Source organism: Aspergillus luchuensis, chromosome 2, assembly GCF_016861625.1.
Source record: "Aspergillus luchuensis IFO 4308 DNA, chromosome 2, nearly complete sequence".
In the NCBI taxonomy this organism is placed as follows: Eukaryota; Fungi; Ascomycota; class Eurotiomycetes; order Eurotiales; family Aspergillaceae; genus Aspergillus; species Aspergillus luchuensis.
The window spans coordinates 4812911-4833856 of NC_054850.1; the positions used below are offsets into that span (position 1 = coordinate 4812911).

A 20946-nucleotide genomic window follows, 5' to 3' on the forward strand; every position below is an offset into this window, starting at 1 on the left:
TTAAAGATTCTGAAAAATAATCTGGTAGATATTCTTTTAGTAATTATTAAATTATTTTTCTTATTTATTAACTGACTAGATCAAGTTTTTATAATTATAATTTAGTTTTTTTATAATTAAAGAATTATTAGACTTCTCCTGGTTATTCTAGTTATAATAATATTTAGAAAGATTATAATCCTGAAATAATCTTTTTTCTACCTGTATATAATAATATAAAAGAAAAAAATAAAGATTTAATATAGTCTTTTCTATTAACCATCTAGTTAGAATCTGAATTTTATTATTAATAATATAATATAATAGATTATATAATAAAGTATTTATATAATATATTTAGATAAAAGAAGCTCTTTTATAACTAAGTTCTCTGTATATTATAATAAATAGAAATATATATTATAAAATAATATTTATTTAAAACTTATGTATTTTCTGGAAGCAGAAATTTTATTTATTATTTTTAATAAATATTCTTAATATATAGCAGGCCTCTTTAAAAGAAGATTAAAAAATATTATTAATTATATATAGATTATTATATTTTTTAGGACTATAAATAGCTGTTAATAAATATTAAATATAATATATTTTCTAGAATAGAGAAAGAGAATATATACAGTTAATTATTAAAATATATTTTTTTTATTATATTTATTATTTTTTATTATTTAATATAATTAATTAGTATTAAGACTAATATTATATAATAAAATATAATATAAAAATAAAATTAGATAAAGATTTACTTTCTGTTCCAGACATAGTATTTAAATATTTTCTAGTAAAGTAATCTTTTTATAAAATAAATTATATTATACTTGAAGAATATATTAAGAAATAATTTCTGATTATTAATTTATAAATATATTTTATTAATTATTTTATTCTCTTTCCATGTTACTATTTTTTTATTAGAAAGATGAACTACTAAAAAATTTATAGAAAAAAAATATTTATAAATTATATAATCAAGTAAATATTGGACAGCTTTTATAGAGCTAATATATTATTTATTAATATATTTTTTAATTTTATTAATACTAATATTAAACTTAACAGTAGTATAATCAGATTTTTTATATATATATTTATAAATATAGCAGACTGTAGAAAGATTCTTACAGACTTTAATATTAATATAATTATTAAATATATAGTAAAAAGCAGGAGAATAAAATATAATCTATATATTATTAACTTTTAAATTAATATAGATAAATTAATTAGAATGTCAGACCATAGTCCGGTAATTATTATTATATTTTATATATTAAATATAGTAACTACCGCGTAATTATATAGATTTATAAAAAAGCTTCAGAAACTTTTTCTTATAAAAATAAGATTTATTAGTGTCTGGATCAACAAAGCATAAAAAAAAAGTATTATTATATTAAATACTACAGGAATAATAGATTATATATTTTATAATAATATTATAAAAATAAAGACTTTCTGGACTATCAAAATCAGGGATTTTAGTATTAATAAATTTATTAATATATATAGAATTATTCCAAGGACCGTCAATCCAGAATAGAAAATATAAGTAAGATAAACTATATTTCTGATATTTAATAACCTGTATATAATAATTATAAATATTAATTAATATTTATAAATTAAAATATATATATAAAATAGATATAAATTTAAATATAAATTTTATACTTACTAAAAGTACTATTTCTAAATAATTTCAAGAATATATTATTTTTCTGTTTAAAAATATATATAATTAAATTAAATTAATTATTTTATCTTTATATAAGATTTCTATTTATATTTTTTATTAGTTTATCAGTAATCTCAGTCCAGCCAGAATTAATAATAAAAGTAATAAAAAAAATAGATTTTTTAAAATAATAAATAATAATCATAGAGTCCTAGTAATATTTTAATATATTATAAAATCTTTTAATAAAATCAGCTAGTAGAATTTTTTAATTAATTTTATTAAATATAATACCAGTATCCAGAGTAATACAGATATTATTATAAAAATCTATATAGATTTTTAATTAATTATATTAAAAAAATTAAAGATACTGCATCTTATATAAAAGCTAAGTATTAATAATATATTATTAAAAAAGACTATATTTTTAATACAGAATATTAAAAAATATTAAATATATAAAAATATATTATTAATAAAATTTTTTAATTAATATTATATAATTAATCCAGAAGTTGCCTAGACAGAGAAATAAAAAATTAGTAAAATAATTATTTTAATATATATATATACAAACCAGTTAAATTAATATTATATAATAGTATACTATAATTATAGCCTCTGCTATTGATAGTATAGAATAAGATATAATATAAAGATAAATATAAGAAATACTTAAAATAAATATATATAATCCAATATCTATGAGAATTTTAATTAAAAATAATAATCTTATTAATTAATAGGCCAGTATTATATATATCTATATTTTTAAAATTATAGAGAAAAGTATTATTAATATATTAGAATATTTTATATAAATATAAATAAATATTACAGTAACTTAGCTTCCTGTACTTAAGAAAAATATGTAGAATAAAATTAATAATTTTATTATTTATCTGGATAATAAGTAAATTATATAATTAATCTTAGCTATGATTCTGGATAAAGTAAAAATATAAATTTAAATATAAATAATCAAGATCTATATTTTAATCAAGAATCTCTTTAATATAATATAAGATAATATAATAAGAGTTATACTTTTAAATAAAAATATTAAAAGTTTCTAAAATAGAATATATGCATCTGGTTATATATAGATATCTAAGACAGTATTAAAGAGTATTTATAGAATTAAAAAAATAAAGTTAAATAAAGAATAAAGAATAATTCTGATTATTTATTAAAGAATCCTGTATATAATATATAGAATTCTATAATTAAAAAAATAAATTTTTTTTAAGTATTAATATAATCTGACTGACAATCTTTAATTAAAATAAATATTAAAGAACTATTAATATTATAAGTATTATAATAGAATTCCTGAGTCTGTTAATCTGTTTTATTATTATTATTATTATTAAAAATATTTATAATAAAAAATTAGAAGCAGGCTTTAGAACAGATATAAAATTATTTATATTAATATTATTAAAAAAGCAGTATAAAATCTGTAATCTCTAAGTTTTTCTATAATTATTAAAATTCTTTATCTTTATATTCCAGAATAATATTTGGTAATTAGAATATTTAATTAATATATAATCTAATAATAATAAATATTAAAATATAATTAAATTATATATAATAAGTAGAGCAGAAGAGCTTACAAAAACTTTAATTAATAAATTATTTAATAAAAACCAGCAGTCTAAGTATTTTCAGATATAGTTATAAAATTTTAATTAAATATTATAATCCTGATATATACAAGGAAAAGATAAATTAAACAAAATATTTAAATATTAATTTATAATATAGTATACTAAATACTGAGTATATTAAATATCTAAATAAATATTATTATATTTATTAATATAATATATATAATACACGGCAGGTATAGCAGTAGAGAAATTTATTATTTAAACAAATATTCTTATTTTTCTAATAATTTCTAGTATAAATAAAGTAGAAAAGTGGAATAGAAACATGTCAGGTTATATAATTAAAAATATTAGAAAAGAATATTATTATATTATAGTAATAATTAGTATAAGATAAATAATAAACTAAATTAAAAGATTTAAAGAATATATACTAGAAATATCTATATTAAGCTGTATCAGAGGTAGAGTCTTTATAAAAGAAAATAAAGATATTTTAAATATAGAAATAGAAATATGCTTTAATAAAGAGTAATAAATATAATAATTCTTATATCTGAATTTAGTTAAAATAAATATTTTATAACTGGTATAATTACAGTTATTTAATATAAAGTAATCTATATTAATATAATTATATTAAGCTAGTTAATACTGAAATTATACTATAATATATATAATTATATTTATATACAAATAGAAATTAAGCAAGTAAAGTAAACAGAAAAGATTAATATTAAAATTATTATTTAGAAAAGACTTTATTAAACATGTAATACTAAAAATAGAATATATATTATAATTATCTTATTTAGTCTAATCCTGCGGTCCATATATTATTAAGTAATATTAGATATTATAGTTGATATATTAAAAATTAATAATTATAATATTCTATAGATATCTATACAGTAATAAAAAGTAATTTTAATAATTAATTAAATTAATATTAAAATGCCAGGCATTCCTGAGTAAGATTTAAATAACTTTTATTAAAAACTATAAACTAATTCTATATTAGAAAATTCTAAGTGTGTAGAGTCTCTGTCTAATATAAATTAAAAAATTAGATAATAAGTATATAATTAGTATAATATAAAATTAATTAAAATTATATAATTTACTATCTGACTCTGTATATAAAATCTATAATAAATAAAATAATTAAGTCTATAATTTAGAGACAGAGTAATAAATGAAATATATTAATTCTATTATAAGATATTATATTTATAAAACAGAATCTAATAATTATTATAAATAATATTATTTCTATTATTTAATTTCCAAGGAGTATTTATAGCAGGATTTAATATAATAAATTAAGAACTTAAATCAGATAAAAAAATTATTTACATTATAATTTTCAGGAATATTGATCTGTAAGTATCTGAAAAAAATATTTTAGAAAAAATTAATATTTATAATTAAAAAAATAATATAGATACTGGAAGAATCAGAACTATATATTTAAAATAAAACTTGGATTATTAGAAATAAAAGTATATTTAAATAATTAAAGTATACTAGGAAGACTGAAAAGACTAAATCTGAATATAATAAAAAGATTAAATAAAATTATACTAAATTTAAATATTATAAAATAGAATTATTAATTACAGATATAAAGCTAGACATGATTATAGATATAGCTAGTAAAATAGTTAAAATATTATACTATTATATAGGAAAAGATATAGTTATATTAGAAAATAGAAGTAATTCTAAGAATAAAATATAAGAAATAACCAGAGTAGAAATCTATTTAATAAAAGTCTTTTTTTATAGCTGTATAAACTATATAGAAAGATTTATTTTTTATTATTTTAATTATTGCTCCTGTATAATAGAAAATTATAAGCTTATATTAAATAAAAAAAAGACTTTAATTTTAAAAATAAAATTTAAGTTAAAATAATAATACCTGAATTAATATTCAGACAGATAAGGATTCTGAGAAAATAAAATCTTAATATATTATGCCATACTCTCTAATATGATTAATATTTATATAAAATCAGGATTATTATTATCTGGAATAAAATACTTTCTGTTATTTAAGCTAAAGTATAAAAATATTCTGAAATAGAGATAAAATAAAAATTAAAAATAAAAATCAGAGATAAAAATAAGTAGAAAAAAGAAGTTATTATATTATATATAAATAATTTATAAAATATAATATAGGATCTGACTAACTAAAATAAGTTATAATTAATAATAAAGTCCTAAAAACAAGGAGTAGATAAGTAACTGATAGATAAATTAATATAAATTATATTAAAAGAATTAGAAATATACCATCAGACCATAATATATATTAAAAAAGAAGGTACGAGAGCGGTAGAATAAATAAAATAGTATAAAACTAATTAATCAGAAAGTAAAAAATATAACTATAAATAAAGATTACAGGAATAGTAAAATGCAGCAGTAGATAAATATATATAAATATATAGTTATTATTAAGTAATACTTATTATTACTACAGAAATAAGTATATTTAGACTGATTATATATAATACAATAGTATTGACTAGTATATATAATAAAAATATTAAGTATCTTAAATATTAAGAAATATATTATTTTATACAGAGACCAACGCGAGGACGGGCAGGAAGATATAATTAAAATAAAGACTAGTATTAGTATAGAAAAAAAATATATATTAGAATTAATAAAGTAATATCTATATAGCTAAACTTCTTTATAGATATATTAATTGTCTCAGATATTAGATACAGCATATAAAAGCTATTCTAAATAATAAATATATATATATATATAGTAAGACAGGAAAATGCTGCAGCTGCTAAGTTATCTAGAAGAAAAATAAGAAATTAGTATTATTATTAAAAATAAATATAATAAAAAAAATATATATAATTAAAGCAAAAAAATGTGATACAGATAAAGAGAAATAAATAAAAAAAAAGTAAATATATAGAGTGGGTTAGAATAAAATATAGAAAAATAGAATAATAGATATATTATAAATTATTATTTCAAATGGAATATATATTATAATATAATATTTTTTATCTATAAATAATTGTTGATAATACAGAAAGAATTAGATATAAATATAAAGATATTATTTTTTAGAAAAATAATATATTTATTATCTATTATCAGCCTGCTCATATAATTATTATATATTAATAATTAAATTATATTATTAGTCTTTCTAGATTATTAATATGTTTAATATATTGTTTTTATTTATTTATAAAGATTATAAGATACTCCTGTCCCATATAACTAAATATGATATTAAAAATATTAAAGTTATTAAAATATAGGCAGTATTTCAATACTATTACTATCAGAAAAAAAACTGTAAAGACTAATTAGTAAGTATATAAAACTGGATTTAGTATAGTAATATAATTACTAAAATAATAGATCAGATCAGCAAAGACAACTATAAAATAATTAAATTTAATATAATAAAAATATATAAGTACTTGGTCAGTAAGATAACCAAAAAACTATATAATAAAAATAATCTTAATAATTTAACTATTATTTAATAATATAAGATTAAGAGTGAGCTAATATATCTGGACTATAAAAAAAATAATAATAAGAGAAAAGATATATTAGATAATAATATTTTAGATAATACCTGAAAGAATAATAACTAGAAAAATAATATATTAGAAAATAATAAAAAGAATAATAAAAAAAATAATAATCTTAGCAGTGGTAGCTTGGCCATAGAGAAAAGTATAAATAAAAAAAAATAATAAATAAATTATAATAAGTATACTTTGTATAATTATATTACAGTATATCTTATTAACTAGTTTTCTTCCAACCGGCCAAGCATATATAATACAATTAATATAATACTTATATCAAGTATAAATAATACGGAAGATAATAAATATAGGAAAAGAATCAGTAAAGCAGATATTAAAAAGAAAGAGATAAAAAGATATAATAAATAATAAAGATAGAAGAAATATTAATTAGATACTATTATATAATTAAAAAATTATAAAATTATTAAAATATTATAATATAGTTAAGAAGGCGCCAAGTTATCAAATTAAATTTAATTTTGGGTTATATATAACAGTAACAATACTGATTAAATGTATATTAAGATAATATTAATAGTCTAACTATAATATATAATATAATAGAAAGAAGATATCATACAGAAAATCAGTAATAAAGATTATGAACAGTAAGTAATAAATACTAAGAGTAAATATAATAAAATAAATAATAAAGATATAATAGAGAAGACAGTTAGTAAGGAGAGATTATAGATATAAAGCAGGAGAGCCACTACAGAAGATATAAGATAGTAAGCAGATAGACTAATCAGAGAGTAAATAAATGCAAAAAATACACAGGAAGACAAAGTAGTATATAATAGATTCAGATGAATGTAGACAATTGATGAATACTCTAAATTGATTCATCAAAGGACTCATCTACGCCATGGCTTCTATAGTGGAAATGTTAAAAGACCCCACAACCCTTAGGCCCTGGCTGTGAAACAGGTGACCGACCGGGCCAGCGCCAAGAACAATATAGGGATGAAGGGCCACATTCCTTAACACCATAGCATTGCTGGAGACTAGAGTTTCAATAAAGTAGGACCATTCCCAGGTTCTTTCCCTTCGTCACGGGCTGAGTTGAAGACAAGAGAAAGGGGGAAGAGAATCCGAGCTAGGGCGACCAGTGAGTTAAACATGAATCCACTAGGTAAAATAGAATGTTATCACGTCCTCACCAACTGTAAGACTGTTTCTATACCACGCTCCTACGGAATTAGACAATGAGGTTGTTAAACTGACGGTTAAGACGCGGATAGCATAATGTAATGTTCAATGCGATAATAACATGACTGGCTCCCAGATATCCCCTCGTGCAAGCCTAGCTAATGACCAAGTTGGTGACAAGATACATTCAATCAGGACCAACCCCGAGGCAGCTTACTCCGACTCGTAGCAACCCCAGCCAAGGAAGTAATCGTCGCGCGACCGATAATGTCAAACGTAGCAACGTCCGCCTGTACCTCCTTGGAGAACCACGTCCGCAGTTCTACAGCGACTAGCGAGTCGACACCATATTGATGCAGGGCCTTATTCTCATCCAGGCTTCCTTCCTCCACAGACAAGGTCCTTGCCAACTTGACGGTCAGGGCCTTGGTCACCGCAGCGGTTGCATCAGCCATTGACTCCGCGGCTCTGAATGCAGCGGGAAGGTTGATTGATTGACCCTGGCGCTCGCGGTGCCCCTCAGATGACCGCTGCTGAGCCATATACCGGAACATAGGCTTGCCGAGCCAGTAGGCCTTGGTTGATGTGCCTTCGTGCGGTCGCATTCCGAATGAGAGTTGGCAAGGAAGGCGTTTCTCTTTGCACACCGTCGGGCTGCAGTATACGTCAAGAAGCGCGTGGAACTCAGGCTCGGTAATTGGTTGATGGGGGAAGACGCTCAGCATAATTTGAAGGAGTCTTGGGTCTCGGGCTACTCGTCCGGTGAATGTGAAGAGACCTAGGTCGAGAGAGGTGGCGTTCTCGCCGCACTGGACGCGATGATGTGCTAGTGCATCTTGAAATGTGTTGCCTGCTGCATAGTTCGCTTGGCCGACGTGTCCAATCACCCCATTCATAGAAGAGAGCATAAGGAAAAAGTCAAGGCCGCGTGGGAGAAGGTTATGTAGATTCCAGGACCCTTGTGCTTTGGGCTTAACGGCGGTTTCCCAGTCCTTGTAGGTCATGTTTTCGAACCCGACATCCTAGTTGATGGGTACGCATTAGAAATGCCTCGAAGATGGTTCTTCTAATTTCAGAGGGAGTTGCTTACTTGTAATACCATGGCGGCTTGGATGCAGCCCTTGATTGGGGGCATATGTGATGCCACATCCTCAATCGCTGCACGTAATGAGTCTTCCTCCGCGACATTGCAGACACGCACTTGAGCGTTGACTCCTTCTGCTCTAAGATAATTGAGGAACTCTTGGGCTTCCGCGCCTTTTCCTCCAGAACGGGACAATAGCAGGAGATTGCGAGCGCCCCTGCCAACCATCCACGTGAGCATACTCTGACCGAGTCCGCCCAGACCCCCTGTGACCAGATATGTTGCATCGGGGTCCAAAGAAGTGTTAGGCTTCGACTTCAGTAGGGTCTGGTCCCAGTCAGCTAGCTGTGGCGATAACGAAGGGGGACAAGCAGACCTTGACGATATCTGATTTACGCATCTCAATCACAATCTTACCGAAATTCTTCCCAGACTGCATGTGTCTGTACGCCTTCTCTATTTCACCAACTCCATACACATGGGTTGGCTCCTGAGGGGACAGCTTGCCTTGATCCATTAGACTCATCACTGTCTCCAAGGCATCACGGCATATGTGAGGGCGGTCCTGCTGCAACAGCGCCAAGTCAAAGCAGCTGTAAGTGACGTTCTTCAAAAACTGTCTCATGGGAAGCTTGGAGTTGGCAAGAATATCTTTCTTCCCCAGCTCGACGAATCGCCCATAGGGTGAAGTACATTCCCATGACTGTACGAGCCCTTCGCCAGATAATGAGTTCACCACAACGTCCACACCTTTCCCTTCAGTCATCTGCATGATCGCGGATGCAAAACTCGTTGACCGACTGGAGAAGATGCGTTCCGCTGGGATAGGGTATCTTTGCATAAGGAAGTCCTGTTTTTCCTTCGTTCCAACAGTCGTGTATATCTCTGCCTGGTATAGCAGAGCTATCTGGATTAGGGCCTGTCCTGTGCCTCCAGCCCCGGAGTGGATGAGTACGGACTCCCCAGGTTTAATACGTGCCACCTCAGTGAGAGAGAACCAGGCTGTTAGGAAACTGGTTGGGATGCCTGCAGCTTCGGCATAGGACTGCCCTTGCGGGATGTGAACTACCGGATTACCATCGACGAATACGGTCCGAGCCTGGAACGGCTGGGGGACGAACCCTGCCACTCTGTCGCCAGGCTTGAACCGAGTGCACCTTTTGCCGACTTTAGTGACCACTCCAGCACCCTCCTGCCAGACTTCTGCATTGGGTATCTGGCCCAGTGATATGAGAACATCACGGAAGTTCAGCCCAGCACAGTGAATTTCAAGCTCCACTTCCGTCTCACCAAGGTCGCCTGTCGGGCCACTTCCAATAAATCGGAAGCCATTCGAAAAGCTTGAGGTATTCAAGTCCAAGCTTAGCGGAACATCCCCAAAATTCAGCTCACATTCAGTCTGGGTCGCTGTTTGCAATGACACTTGTTGTTCAAGCCGCGTACTGTTAACGAGCCGCGGATTGTGGAGAGTTCCGTCTCGCATAGTGTACTCAGTATCTAGCCCTTGTACCGGTGGGTTCAATATATGCTGAATCATTGCCATGACAGATTCGCGCTCCGCAGATCCCTCGAGCGACAAGACATACCGATTCTGGTGCCCGTCTTCCTCAGCGAGAACGCGGAATAAACCGTCAATGAGATGGACTCTTGGATCCGGCGCGGGAATACCGCTTGTCTTGGTTACCCAGAGTGTAGTTGCCGAGGTTGTGAATAGCTCTCGCAGCCTTTCATACAAAGTTGGGCCCATGTTATATAACGATTGTTTCTCGAAGTCCAGAACGAACACCCGGAGTACATCTTGATGGTCCGGAGAGGCACTGCCAATAGGTACGCATGCTACTCCAGATTTAACGAGAGCCTGACATTTTTCTTTCAATGAGCTGGCAAGATCATGCTGCTTAGGCTCGTTTGGTTCGTATACAATTTCGATGCGCGGGCTCCAGCCTATAGGTGCAACATCGTGCGAAGCTGTGGAAACAAACACAGCATGCTCATGAAGCTTACTGTCTTGGAAATCGGGGAAATAGACATCACAGCCGGTGAACCCTGTCTTCTGTAACACATCATCCCAACGTTCTCTGTCCACGCAAGGCCCGTAGACCCGATAAGGTTCAGAGCCTTTTCAACCATTAGAAATGCTCGATAGTATTCAGAAAGCAACGAAAGGGCAGTATGGAAAGCACAAACTTACTGAGCCACCACCCTTCGAGTAGACCAAACGCGGCCGCTGTACGGAAGGGGTTTGTCACCTCGGCTAGCAAAAGCTTTCCACCACTAGGGCAACGTGGTCAGTAAAACATACACCAGAAGGTCTAAGCACGCTTACGGCTTAAGTAGCTTGCCGATATTGGTCAGCGTACGCTCTAAACTGTGCGTTGCATGCACAACCTGTGCGAGTCAGTCTAGGCCAAGCCACCATCGCACTATCACTAGGTCAACATACCCATCCGGCTACAATCATATCGTAGCTTCCCGCTTCAAAGCCCTGGTTTTCTGGATCTTCCTCAATGTCCAGCTTCTTGAACTGCATTCTGGAGCCCTCTTCTCCAAATTTGGTGGCTGCTTTGCCAAAGAAAGAGCGTGAGATGTCCGTGTAATCCCAGCGGGCATACCTGGAGCCGGAGGCGTGTCCTGAAGCCCCGAGAGCTTCAAGGCAGGCCTTGGTAGCTACTCCGACACCAGCTCCGACTTCAAGAATGTTCATGCCAGGATTTGTATGAGCCATGAGGTCCATGAACTTGGGAACAGCTTTTGCGAAATTAGCCATAGCCATCTGTAGATAGTGTTAGTTTAGCTCTTTTGAAAGACTCGAGACAGCGCTTGTCTTACCGTGCCTGCGTAGAAATCATCGACCATACTGCCAGCGAAGGATTCGTCCGAAATGTTGCCAGTGAAGAAGAATTCCAAAGGATCAACGGCGCCCGTGAGGAAGTCCAAAAGGTTTTGCCCCACGTTGATAAGAAGCTTTGTGAATGGAGCCTCGACAAGCAAACGACTTTCCACGTCATGGATGTACTTCCAGTCCTGTAACCTGCTCCTCCAAGGCTCTGAAGAGTAGAGCATTTCATTATGCTCTAGACGATCCTTCTGGTGGACCGCCCACTCGAGGTATTTCTGTAGATATGGCTTCGCGGGCTGTTTCTGCTGTTCACAAAACACACGATAAGCCTCCAGTACACGAGCAAGAACTACAAAGTCGAGATCAGTAAGGATTTCCTTAGACAAATCCACTGGCAAGTTTCTCTGGCAGTATTGCTCGATCTCAGAATTCCCCAATAAGCGAACGTCTGGTTTCCATTCAATCTCAGAGCACAGACTCCCTGCTGTTGTGGAGTCATCGCTACTGGCCCGGATCCCGTCGACCATCGTACAGGTGAGCCCTTCTACGAGGACTGAAGGCCGCTTATTGTTAGCCCCAAATGCAGCTATTGATCCGGTTACCTCCTTAGATGAATCAAATTTTCCGCTCGCTAGAACTTTGAACGTTTCCGATGGTCCCGGTTGGCCATCCTTAAGAACCTGTAGCCTCTTTATATGTGTTGGGACATAAGTCGGAACTTCCTTAGTTCCGCAGGCTGCATTAGCACACAGTAGCATTTGGAACATGGCATCCAAAGCTGTAGGGTGTAGGGTCGATCCAGCCTGAATGAGCCGATGATGGATGTCACCCACTACTGTGCTGGTATCTTGTGGGTCATATGCGAGGGCAGTGATTCCCTGGAAGCTGTCACCGTAATGATAGCCACATTTTCTCAAATGGTCATAAATGGCACTAATATGCGCGTCAGATGTAGCTTTCTGCTTTGCCCGTAACAAAGATTGTTGATGTGTGTTGTTCAGTTGGTCAACCTGGTCATTGCTAATAGGGTCGGCTTCCTCTGGCTCATAATTAATGCGAATAGAACCAGTGCAACTCGTAGTCCATGATGAGCCTAGGGCAGTGTAGAGGCCGAATTCGAAGAAGTCTGAGTTCTTGGACCGCAGGCTGCTAACGGGCTGCATAGAGAAGCTGGACTCTACATCACCATGTGCTGGTATTTGAATGGCTGAATGCAAGGCTGTATCCAGGATGTCAAACGAAATTATTTGACGCCCTTCCCGACATAGCTGTTTCCCGGCCTCGACCGCCATAAGAACCATCCCTGCACCGGGGTATACTATTGTTCCGTTGACCTGAAGTACGCGTTAGCTTTGCTTCCAATCATCAGGCTCTGCAGAATAGTCTTTGCCGTCTAACCTGATGATCCTGTACCCAGGGTATGGTGGATGTGCGAATGATGTGCCTCCAGTGGGGTTGATGCGGATTCCAGGAGGGATCAGGAGCCCCAAGGAGCTCATGCTTGCCGGAGCGTGGCATACGAATATTCCGACTGATCTGACTCTCGTGCCAATAGGATTTGCTGTGATTGAATGGGTACTCTGGCAGGTTGTCCAGGCAGGGTATCTTAGTTTTGCAGTCGGTCGACCGGTCCTGGTTTGCTGCGGCTAAGTCAACCTTATGGCCAGACGCCCATAGATACCCTACCACATCTAATACAGTCAAATTGGCCGGTACGTTTCTTTGGAGCAGAGACAGATAATGAACGGAGGAACGCTTCATATCTGCTAGGATTGACTTCGTCGGTCCCTGTAGTGCTGAGTGTGGCCCGATCTCCACAACTTGATGAACCTCTAAGGACCTGCAATGGCTTCCATCAAGCTTTTCTGGGAGCGAAACGGTAGAGGAACAGGCCAATGCTAGGGCCTTCGAGAACTGGACTGGGGATACCAAGTTGCGGGCCCAGTATTGCGGTGTCCTCAACACGTCACTTGTGACCCAGTCTCCCGTGACAGAAGATACCATGCAAGGACGATGAATGTGAAGTTCATCTGGTTCCTCGTCCAGTTGACCAATAGAGGCCTCATATTGGCCTGCAATCTCGTACATTTGAAATGAATGGTAGGCCACCCTGACCTTCAATCGTCTGCAAAAGATCTGGTCGGCCTCGAGCAGTGACTTCAAATCATCAATTTGTGATTTCTCGCCAGACACGGTGACGCTATTTGGGCTGTTGATGCAGGCAACAGTAAGTCGAAGGAGGGCGTGGTTATTTGTCACTCGATTAAAATATGCAAGGACCTCATCTGCACTTAGTGCGACAGCCAGAATGGATCCCCGGACATAGCTGTGGTTCTCCAGCTTGCTGCTCCATAGACCCCGGTAGAAAGCAATTCTCCAAGCATCGCGCCGGGAAATAGCGTGCACTGCGTACCTGTGATCATACTTAGAACAAATTAGTTTTTAGGAAATGCAGGGTAGACCTTACGCAGCAGCTATCTCGCCCGACGAATGCCCTACGACCTTCCTGGGCACTATTCCAAATCGCTCCAGAAGTTCTACCAACGCGACCTGTAGTGCGGTGCACAGGGTCTGGCTGTAGTCGGTAAGGTTGACGCAGGATTCCGATTCGCTCTTCCGCAGAGCATCTAACTTGGCGTCAGCTCCAACCGCAGGGTACTTAATTCAGAGTGTTTTGATTACCTAGCAAGTCCCACTGACACCCCAAGGTTTTCAGGTACGCGTTCGCATCCCGAATACTGTTCAAGAACGTCGGGTATGCATCCAATAGCTCTCTACCCATTCCATACCACTGAGCACCTTGCTATGTGCCAAACAACCGGGATTAGTGCCTCCTCAAAGTACAGAACCTCAACGACAAGAGAACTCACCCCAGAGAATACGTAAGCTAGATTTGGCGATGATATCGATTGACCTGGGCACTTAAGGCTGGCAGGAATCGTTTTCCAGTCGCAACTAGGCTGAACAACCGCGTATGCGCGCCATTCTAGACATGATCGCCTGATGGACAACGTATGTGAGAGGCGATCAAGGTATTCGGGTCTTTCCTCAGATGCGATTTGGAGACCAGCGAAGTAAGGCTTCCAAGTATCTCTTAAGCGGGAGATGCCATCCTTGTCCGCAGAAGACCACACAAGGAGCCTTGCGCTACCAGAAGGCTTCCTACTTGATTCTCTAGACGGCATGAGGTCTGTGCCATTTGAGTTGGGCTGCTCTGTAAAACCGTTGACGTTGAGCTGGCTGGATGCGTCTTCCAGGACAACGTGTACATTGGTGCCTCCAAAGCCGAATGAGCTCACGGATGCCCTCCGTATGCCATCGACCGGCCACGGGACAGCTTTCCTAGGGACCTAGTCATATTAGTAGTGATCCCATGAGGGATACACCCACTCAAACAAACCTTAACATGCAGAAATTCTTCGTCGATCCGAGGATTCAATGTCTGGAGATCTGTATTGGGTGGTATAATTGCTTTCTCAACCGCCAGGACGGCCTTAATAACTCCGGCAACGCCACTTGCGCCTTCCAGGTGACCGATGGTGGATTTGACAGACCCCCTAGTGACAGTCAGATGTCAAGGAAAGTAGTGCTCAAGACGATGATACATACAGGTAGACAGGATCATCTGAGCTGCGATAGGGACGGAAAATATTTCCTATGGCTCGCGCTTCAATGGGGTCGCCAACAGCGGTCCCTTACTTGGTCATTCTCATTAGCAACAGCCAGAACTTCTCGAGCCACTGCCTAGACAGTGGGAATCAATCAATCATACCTGTCCCGTGTCCCTCCACATATCTGGTGACGTCTAAACTCAAGCCAGCTCTTTCATAAGTATCGCGGTAGAGATCCTCTTGTCTTTCCATGCTCGGTTGCGTGATACCCGGGGTCTTTCCGTCTTGATTCGAACCAGTTGATCGAATTAGGGCGCGGATATTGTCCCCGTTTTCGATCGCGTCGCGCAGTGGGCGAACTATCAGAGCACCCACTCCTTCACCACGAGCATAACCGTTGCCCCTTTCGTCAAAGCTGTATGACCGCCCATCCTTGGACAGAATACCAAGATTATCCAACGCTAGAACGGTATCTAATCCAAGAATGGCATTGCAACCAATTGCCATTCCCTGCTGCCAAGTTAGTAATGGAAAAGACATCATGGGATGGCTGGGGGTGTTCAGACCGAAGAGGATTCGCCATTCCAGATGGACTGGCACGCAAGGTGCAAAGCCATCAAACTGCTTGAGCACGCAGTATCTACATTCGAGCTGGGTCCTCGGAGGTTGAAAAACCAGCTGACGCGGTTAGCCAGCATATTCATAGAGGTCCCCGTCGCGTGGCCCTTCGGCAGGGTCATCAGATCCTTTGCGTGAAGGCGCTGGTAGTCATTGCTGAATGCCCCCGTAAACACAGCCATCTTGGATCCCGTTACAGACTCTATTGGATAGCCTGCATTTTCTAGGGCGTGATAGGCCGTCTCGAGTGCAAGGCGTTGCTGCGGATCCATTGCTTCGGCCTCTGCGGCCGATATGGAGAAAAAGCCCGCATCAAACTGACCGATGTCACCTTCCAGGAAGTTGGCCTTTCTCTGAGACACGCGGTCCAGCTGGCTATAGTCTGGATGGTGCCAGGCGTCAATGCCATATCGGTCGGGAGGTATCTCCTTCGCTGTGCTTCTCCCACTCAGAATAAGTTGCCAGAAGCTTTCTGGAGAGATGGCCTCTCCTGGAAACCGAAGGGAGATCCCAACTACGGCCAGGGGCTCCAATTGCTGTCCTGGCATGTTGCTCAAAGCACCACAGGATTATGAAATGGGAAGTATCAGGGCAATAGAGAGTTCAGATACGCTGTCAAGGATATTGCGTCGATAACAATGTAGGACGAAATACCGTGGCACACATACTGCTTTATAAGTATCCGTGACTGGTTGCGAGATGATGATACACAAGTCTATCATGTCGCTCGGTATGAAGAAGTTCGCCGTGGCGAGTCAATCGTGCAAAATTCTCTCATTCTTCAAAAACTTTCTTTCCAGTGGGATGACTTGATAAGCGTGTATTTTCACAGGATTGTCGTCAACTGATGTCAGCCTTCCCATCCATATCTTTGATCGATATTCCAGTTTAGCCTGATTGCATAGAGGGTGGGTTTCACACAAATTCCACATGACAGAGAGGCTATAGAGACTGTAAGGGGCGGCATGTTTCGATCTGGATATCCCACGCTGCAAATGTACAGAATAGACCAAAATGGTAGTACAATTGGCTGAAAGGGTCTTGTATAGGTCACTCTTGGAAAGCAAGTTCTGCTGTAGCGAGAAGCCAGGATTTAGTCGCAGAATGTATAAGTAGTGAGGTATAGGAACGACTGTAATCGGGCATTTTGAGCATACTATCTTAGCTTCCTCTTCAGAGTTGACAGTTCAACGACGGGCGAATATCTCTTCTTGACATCAAATACAAATTGCTAATTGGATCAACATGCGGTTTCTATGGTAGGCCCGATATCAAGCCTTCGTCAATTGTTAATTTGCCCTAACACAGCACTTGTTGGCAAGTTTGCATGGAATCGGGAGTAACTCGCGGGTAAGATTTTTATGGACCTTCACCATAACTTCCTCAGATCTCTTGCCCCCACTAACACGGCCAAGGTATTCGAGCAGCAGACAGGTACCAATCTCCTGGCACGATGATTGAGGGGTCCTTGGAGAATTTGCTTACGACTTGCGGTTACAAAGCCGCGCTGCGCTATGAACTAGGCGAGAGACACACCTTCGACTTTGTTGAAGGCACCGTACCATGGGAGGCTTGTAAGATAACCACTATTACCCCTGCGAGTGGAGAATTTTGCATTAACTGCTTCAGCGGCGGAATCGATTGTCGAAACAGGAGAAGCGACATATGCGTATTGTGACCCACACCAACCTCAATCCTGCCTGCAGGCAGTTCAGGATCTGGAAAGATACTTGCGCGCCAAAGGCCCCTATGACGGCGTCATGGCATTCAGCCTAGGAACCAGCATAGCGCTGACCATACTGATCGACCACGCTCGTAAGAGGGGCATGCAAGAACCCCCGTTCAAAGTAGCCGTTCTTTTCTCCAACCCTGGTAAGCCCTATGATATGGAATTTCTTCGCCTGGGTCGCATCCAGCCCTGCGATCCCCAGCCGATGATATCCATTCCTACAGCACATGTTTGGGGATCGGCGGACCCTTTGAATGAAAAGGCTTCATTGGCTCCTGGGTACTGCAAAGAGGAGAACAAGTCAGTCTTCGTGCATAAAGGGGGCCATCAGATTCCGACAGCAGCAGGAGAGGTAGTGATCATGGCGAATGTGATCCACCGCGCTATGGGCCAGGCTTGAATTATTTTCTGCAGAAGGATGTGTACGGAGCGTGAAAACTTGATTGGAATACATGCTTCGGTCTGCAATTGCTCCAATAGGAAATGGTAGATGAGATAATCGTGAATACCAGACCTTGAGCCAGGGAGGTACATTGTAATGGAGTATGCGTGTCGTCACGTTAGCACAATGACAGCAAAGTTCCAGGGTTGTTTGCACTAGCTTATTGCAAGGCTCTACTGCGAATTGCACGTTCCTCGGCATCATGCACGCGGCTCTATCGGGAACTTTCTTTTGCATCTTCAGCCTGAAATGGCAGGGATCCCCACTACAATTTCGCAAGGGCCATGTTTGGTGCCACCCGTTAGGAATTCCTCAGCCTCCGGAAGGTAACACGGGTATAACATCGGAAAGGCAGCAGCCAGGCTGACCTCCCTGAAAGTTCCCCAAAACCATCTTCTGTCAATCGTAGGGGTCCCCATAGTAAATTACATTGCTTTCTCAATTTCGATTTGTTTTAGAGAAGTTACAACGAACAGCCCGTGTCAATGGGGCGGTACGATGCTGCAGATACGAATGTCGATTCCAGTGACCTAGAGTGGGACGGTCAGCTGAAGGGGGCTCGCCTCCTCCTTGGGGGTATTGGGTAGGGCATCCTTCTTCATGGTACCTTCTCATAGCTAACCTGCATGGACAAGACTTTATGTCTCTTTCTTCCTCACAGGACTTGAGAGCACAATCGTCAGTACATCGCTTGTCGCCATCACTGATGATCTACGAGGGTTTGGTCGGAGCAGCTGGATAATCACTTCATACCTTCTAACCTATGCAGGTAAGGAGTACGCTCTCTCAAAAATAATTTCCCATACTTATCAAATGTTATGAAGGATTTCTTATGATCTGGTCCAGAGCGGGCGACATCTGGGGAGTGAAGCCCATGTTGTTGGTATCTCTGGCCATCTTCACGGCGTTCTCCGGTGGCTGCGGTGGTTCTCGGAATTTGTCAGAATTGTAACGCAACAGCCTCCTCTCGATAATCCGTACTTTGTTGCTGACTCGTTTAGAATCATCTGTCGAGCATTTCAGGGGATCGGTGGAGCCGGTATTTACAGTCTAGTCATCTTCTCTTTGATCCGAATGGTGTCCAAGAAGCATTATGCCACTGTCACTGGGCTGTCCGGTGTAGTTTTCTCCCTCGGTCTAGTCTTGGGTCCCTTGTTCGGAGGGGCGATTGCAGAACATGGCAACTGGCGCTGGGTATTTCTGCTAAAGTGCGAAGTCGATTGACGTAGGCAGGAAGCATTCGCTAATAGTCGTCTAGTGTCCCAGCCGGTGCCCTATCCTGGGCCTTGATTTTCATTGCATTGCCGACGGGATTTCCATACTCGGCCAGACCTAGAAATTCTGTGCTACCTTCAGAACTCTTGACCCGGCAGGGCGTATTGCTTCGCCGGGTTGACGTTTTGGGGGCGTTCCTCGTGCTTGCAACATCAGTATTTCTGGTGGCTGCTTTGCAGGAAGGCAACTATGACTTCGGTTGGGACTCCAGTGCGGTGATCATCTTCTTCGTGCTCTCAGGTATATCACTCCCTCTGTTTATTCTGTGGCAGTGGTTCCTCAGCAGACGCAACTCTAACTGTCAGCCAATCTTACCATGGCGGTTACTGACTAACCGTGTGTTCATGGGGACTGTACTGTACGTCTGCCCCGCTTCAACTATTTCTCTGACATTTGTGGGATACTAACAATGGGGGCTTCTGTATTCAGGGGATCCCTTACTACGGGTGTTAGTATGACTGTTAGCATTGTCGAAATACCACAGCGATTTCAGGTTGTTAACGGCAGCTCACCACTCGGAGCCGGGGTGAAGCTTCTTTCCTTTGCAGTCAGTGTCCCTATCGGCATGATAATCTGCTCCGTCCTCACCGGCCGCCTTCCACTGCCTTTTGTTTATCTCGGAATCGCTGGTGTCGCTATGCAAGTCGTTGGGTTCTTTCTATTCTCTGGAATTCATGCGGAAACCCAGATATGGCCGGGTCAGTTCGGATACCTTGCTCTAGCGGGGCTGGGCACCGGTCTTGGTGTTGCGGTGTTTTATCTCATGCTTCCACTGGTGGTGGCGGTTACGGACCAGTCCATTGCGCTAGGAACAGGTTTCCAACTGCGCATGCTAGGCGGTGCGCTTGGGATTGCAGCAGGCACGGCCATCTTACATAGTCATACTCAGAGTGGCCTCTCGTCGATGTTACCCGCTGATGAGGTGGATGCACTCTCCGTATCCACCCAAGTGATAAACGCGTTGACACCTGAGCTTCAGACTCGGGTACGGGAGGTGTACGCGGAGGCGTACAGTTTGCAGATGAAGCTGATCGGGGGTTTCTCAGCTGCCCAGTTCCTCGCCTTGGTGCTGGTGTGGAAGCGACAAAATGTGCGAATTGTCAAACGATGAACACAGGGTTGGAACTAGTTAGACTGTCATTGGCTTGTGCAGGGAACAAGGTTGAGGAAATGGATGATTGCAGGACTGATTCCTCATCCCTCGCCAAATAACAAGGGGTGTCCAGGCCGTAAACGGCGCCCCTGAATAATTTACACAGGTTCCGGGACCGTCGATCATGTAATGTTTTAGGATACTGGCATTTTTTCT

The 20946-nt window shown here is 37.6% G+C and overlaps 3 protein-coding genes across 3 annotated transcripts; 2 read left to right on the top strand and 1 right to left on the bottom strand.

The window, feature by feature from the left end:
- Positions 1-8230: 8230 nt before the first annotated feature.
- AKAW2_21570A (type I iterative PKS) lies at positions 8231-16739 on the bottom strand (the record flags this gene model as incomplete). The annotated part of the gene is made up of 15 exons (XM_041686408.1): positions 8231-9061; positions 9130-9450; positions 9500-11241; positions 11315-11397; positions 11450-11511; positions 11567-11896; positions 11953-13296; positions 13361-14375; positions 14430-14589; positions 14645-14765; positions 14833-15312; positions 15363-15519; positions 15572-15656; positions 15735-16086; positions 16140-16739. The coding sequence occupies 15 exons, from the start codon at positions 16737-16739 to the stop codon at positions 8231-8233; spliced, it is 7683 nt and encodes a 2560-aa protein (XP_041540396.1).
- A 905-nt stretch (positions 16740-17644) lies between these two features.
- AKAW2_21571S (uncharacterized protein) lies at positions 17645-18320 on the top strand (the record flags this gene model as incomplete). The annotated part of the gene is made up of 2 exons (XM_041686409.1): positions 17645-17765; positions 17821-18320. 2 exons carry the CDS (start codon positions 17645-17647, stop codon positions 18318-18320), a joined length of 621 nt encoding a protein of 206 aa, XP_041540397.1.
- A 1116-nt stretch (positions 18321-19436) lies between these two features.
- On the top strand, positions 19437-20748 carry AKAW2_21572S (uncharacterized protein; the record flags this gene model as incomplete). The annotated part of the gene is made up of 3 exons (XM_041686410.1): positions 19437-19570; positions 19621-19995; positions 20067-20748. 3 exons carry the CDS (start codon positions 19437-19439, stop codon positions 20746-20748), a joined length of 1191 nt encoding a protein of 396 aa, XP_041540398.1.
- Positions 20749-20946: the final 198 nt, after the last annotated feature.